This window comes from Notothenia coriiceps, unplaced genomic scaffold (genome assembly GCF_000735185.1).
Source record: "Notothenia coriiceps isolate Sejong01 unplaced genomic scaffold, NC01 NC01_scaffold00014641, whole genome shotgun sequence".
Taxonomy (NCBI): Eukaryota; Metazoa; Chordata; class Actinopteri; order Perciformes; family Nototheniidae; genus Notothenia; species Notothenia coriiceps.
In genome coordinates, this window is record NW_011347342.1 from 75,714 (window position 1) to 78,844 (window position 3,131).

Sequence of the window (3,131 nt, forward strand, 5' to 3'; positions counted from 1 at the left end):
TCGATAATGCTGAAAAGCTGTCAGATGCAATTACACTATTATGTATTTCTTTCTCCTCTATCCATTTCAATGACAGTACCCATGCCAACAACTCTGTGGTGTATACTGACACATGGTCTGTTCCCCTTTTCTTTATATGTGTATTACTCACTGGGATATAAACTGCTGCCCCTGCACGCCCCATCTCTGGATCTTTGGAGCCATCTNGACTGAGTCCCCAAATGCCAATACACATAAATAGATAAAAACAATTATCATCGACACTAAAAAAATCAGTTTCAATGAACAGGTACCATGCAAAGCAACTCATGTGGTGTAGTGATTCTGTACAGCATGTGTCTTGTTATCCCTTTTTTTATATTGATGTTATTACTCATCACTGGGATATAAACTGCTGCCCCTGCACGCCCCATCTCTGGATCTTTGGAGCCATCTGTACATATGATTGTTGAGTCTGAGTGATATCTTGCAAAATAATTCTGGACGATGCGCCATACTGGTCACGGCTCCGCCTACACTGCGTTACTATAGTTACTGCCCCAGCTATTAAACTGTAATGGAAATGCAGGATAAGACTCAATGTAAATAAGCTCTGTTGTGTTGACGAACAAAAGTAGGCCTGAAAGCATCATGTGCCGAAGTAAATGATTCCTAACCTGACCTGGGTTATTGTTTAAACTGTTTGAACAGGTGTGCAAAACTATAAAAAGCAGAACAATTGTGTCATCAGAAACACACAATAAAGAGGAAGTCTTCTTTAGGAAATTGTCCTAACTGACTCTGAGTTGCACCGCCATGCTGTCGCTGTTCTCTGGCTATGATGCTCAGCAGGTCCACTGACAGAGAAGATAAGATGTTCCACTCCAAATATGGCCAAGGCATTCAGGGTTTAGTCTATTCATTGCAAGTATGAAACAGTATGAATCTTAAAGAATAAAGCCAAGTTAATGTCAAAACTCAATGTTCATATTGTTTGCCTGAGGCTGTGGGACTTTTTAAGGAATATTTGGAGCACTTCAAGGAGATTTGTCCCACAAATTATAACGAGTCTCTGTATAAGTTTGGATCTTTGTGGGTTTTGAGGTTTTCATTGCAACGGTGTCATATAAAATACACATATTGATGTTTTACAGAAACAGATCACACATTTAAATAAACCTCATGTTACACCGGCTCCATGTGTTGGATCACTGTTAATAGTTCAAGTGAAAGAGTGCGTAGACACAGGAAGTAAGAAGGATGGGAGGGGGGTCCTTGACCTTGACTGACATTTTGGGTAAAATCATCCAACTACTGCCTTCTTAAACATGCTTATCAATCATAACCAATGCTAGGCAAAGCTGTAAAGTTACCATTTAATTACTACTGCATGGCTTATTTAAAAAGGGGCTCTGTTTTAATTGCTGTACCTTAAAATTAAAATGGACATCATGGCACACAAGCAGCTTTATATATGTTGTCAAACTGTAACACATAAGGGGTAGTTTAGCAGCATGACATCTTCCCTGCAGGCTGTAGCTACTTCACTGAGAAGGACAGAGGTTTATATGTCCCGTCATTGCCCTGCTACGTGTTGTTGTTAGTCCAAAGCATGCAGAGCAGCAGAAATAAACCCCATATGGTGAGCCCAAACCCGGCTAAGACACAATGTGAATGTGACCCGCAGTAGAGTCGCAGTAACAGAGGCAGCCCCGCAGGAGCTCGGTTTTTGTAGCACTCACCAGGTACGCTCCGACGGTGCCCTGAGCCAACATGAGGGCGCATTCCGATATCAAAAATATCTTGATATTTGAGAAGCATGAGGAGTTTTTTCGGGGGCCGTCTGTTTCCAGCATGTCGCCACTGCTCTGGTCCGAATCCCGGGGCTTCTTTACCTGCATCCTCCCCTCACTTTACCCACACAGCACTGCGAGAAACCGAAACACACAGGAGCAGGATGACCGCAGCAGGAAGACACTGTGGCAGCAGGTACGGTGTTTCGCCTTTTCCCTCCTGAAGACTACATTCGCGTTGCTTCTTGTCGCAGTTTTTTTTTTTCAAGAATCTCTCTCCTTACACAAGCCACAAAACACGTTAAAAACTCCCCGCTTTTCTGCCGATAGTCTGCGTCTAAACATTGCCTCGTCGTCGACACGCAGGAACATGTAAACTCCCTGAAGGTGTTTGGAAAGGCACACGTGAACCGCGGGCGCTGAAATCTCTGTCAAATCGCATGTTTCCGTAGCCGGCGTGTTGAGGGTTACATCTGCAGGTGAATGTCCCGGTTAAAAGGCTTCTTCTTGTTTCGTTTCCCCCTAACTCCCGCCGCTCCGGACTGTCATGGTCCTTCACGCACAATTACTGTTCTCTGTTCTCTCTATGTTCTCTCTCTCTCTCTCTCTCTCTCTCTCTCTCTCTCTCTCATATGCACGGCGATGCAGTCACGGCGGCGCATCAGTCTGCACAATTTGACTTGAAAAATCACTACAGTAGTCCTGTGGGGCTCCGTGTGTGTGTGGGTGATTTAAAGTGACTCACTGCCATTTTATGATGCATAATTTATCCACAATATAGACCTACAGGGATTATAAATCTGTGGTGCAGATTGAGATGATCGTTAAATCTCAGGGCTGCAATTTAGGATTTTGTTTAAAACTGGAACTAGCTTTGGCTATTTGCTAAAATAATGATAATTCATTATTGCAAAAGGATTACACAACTATTCAAATTACTAATACAATGTACAAATGTACAATATTCATTAGGACATTTATGGCAAATGTTCACTTGTTCAGACTTCTCCAATGCAATAGTTAGTTTATTTCCTGTGTTTATGTCACTGTATACCTAATATATATATATATATAATATGTGATATTTCTTGCTGGAGATAGTATTTTAAAGGGAATTTAATTACCCACGAGTATTTCCATTCAAAAAGTCAAACATGACAATGAATGACAACAATTACAACGTCAGGGAACATCTTCAAATGTATAATCCCTAAATTGTATACAGGAATGTATTATAATTTTAGGACCAGGAAACACTAATTTGAGAAACTGGAGCTATCAAATGTTTGGAATACTCCTTTTGCGAAATATTTATTTCTTGCCAAGAGTTTGAAGATTTAATAAAGACTGGAAAACAGT

At 41.4% G+C, this 3,131-nt stretch overlaps 1 protein-coding gene across 1 annotated transcript in view; it reads right to left on the reverse strand.

Annotated features, from left to right (window-relative positions):
- The window catches only part of slco3a1a (solute carrier organic anion transporter family member 3A1a), a 42,517-nt gene extending 40,133 nt beyond the window's left edge, over nt 1-2,384 (reverse strand). The window contains exon 1 of the mRNA XM_010774800.1: nt 1,722-2,384. Within this exon, the coding sequence (XP_010773102.1) occupies nt 1,722-1,880 (159 nt within the window). The 5' untranslated portion in view covers nt 1,881-2,384. The remainder of the gene's footprint in view (nt 1-1,721) is intronic.
- Nucleotides 2,385-3,131: the final 747 nt, after the last annotated feature.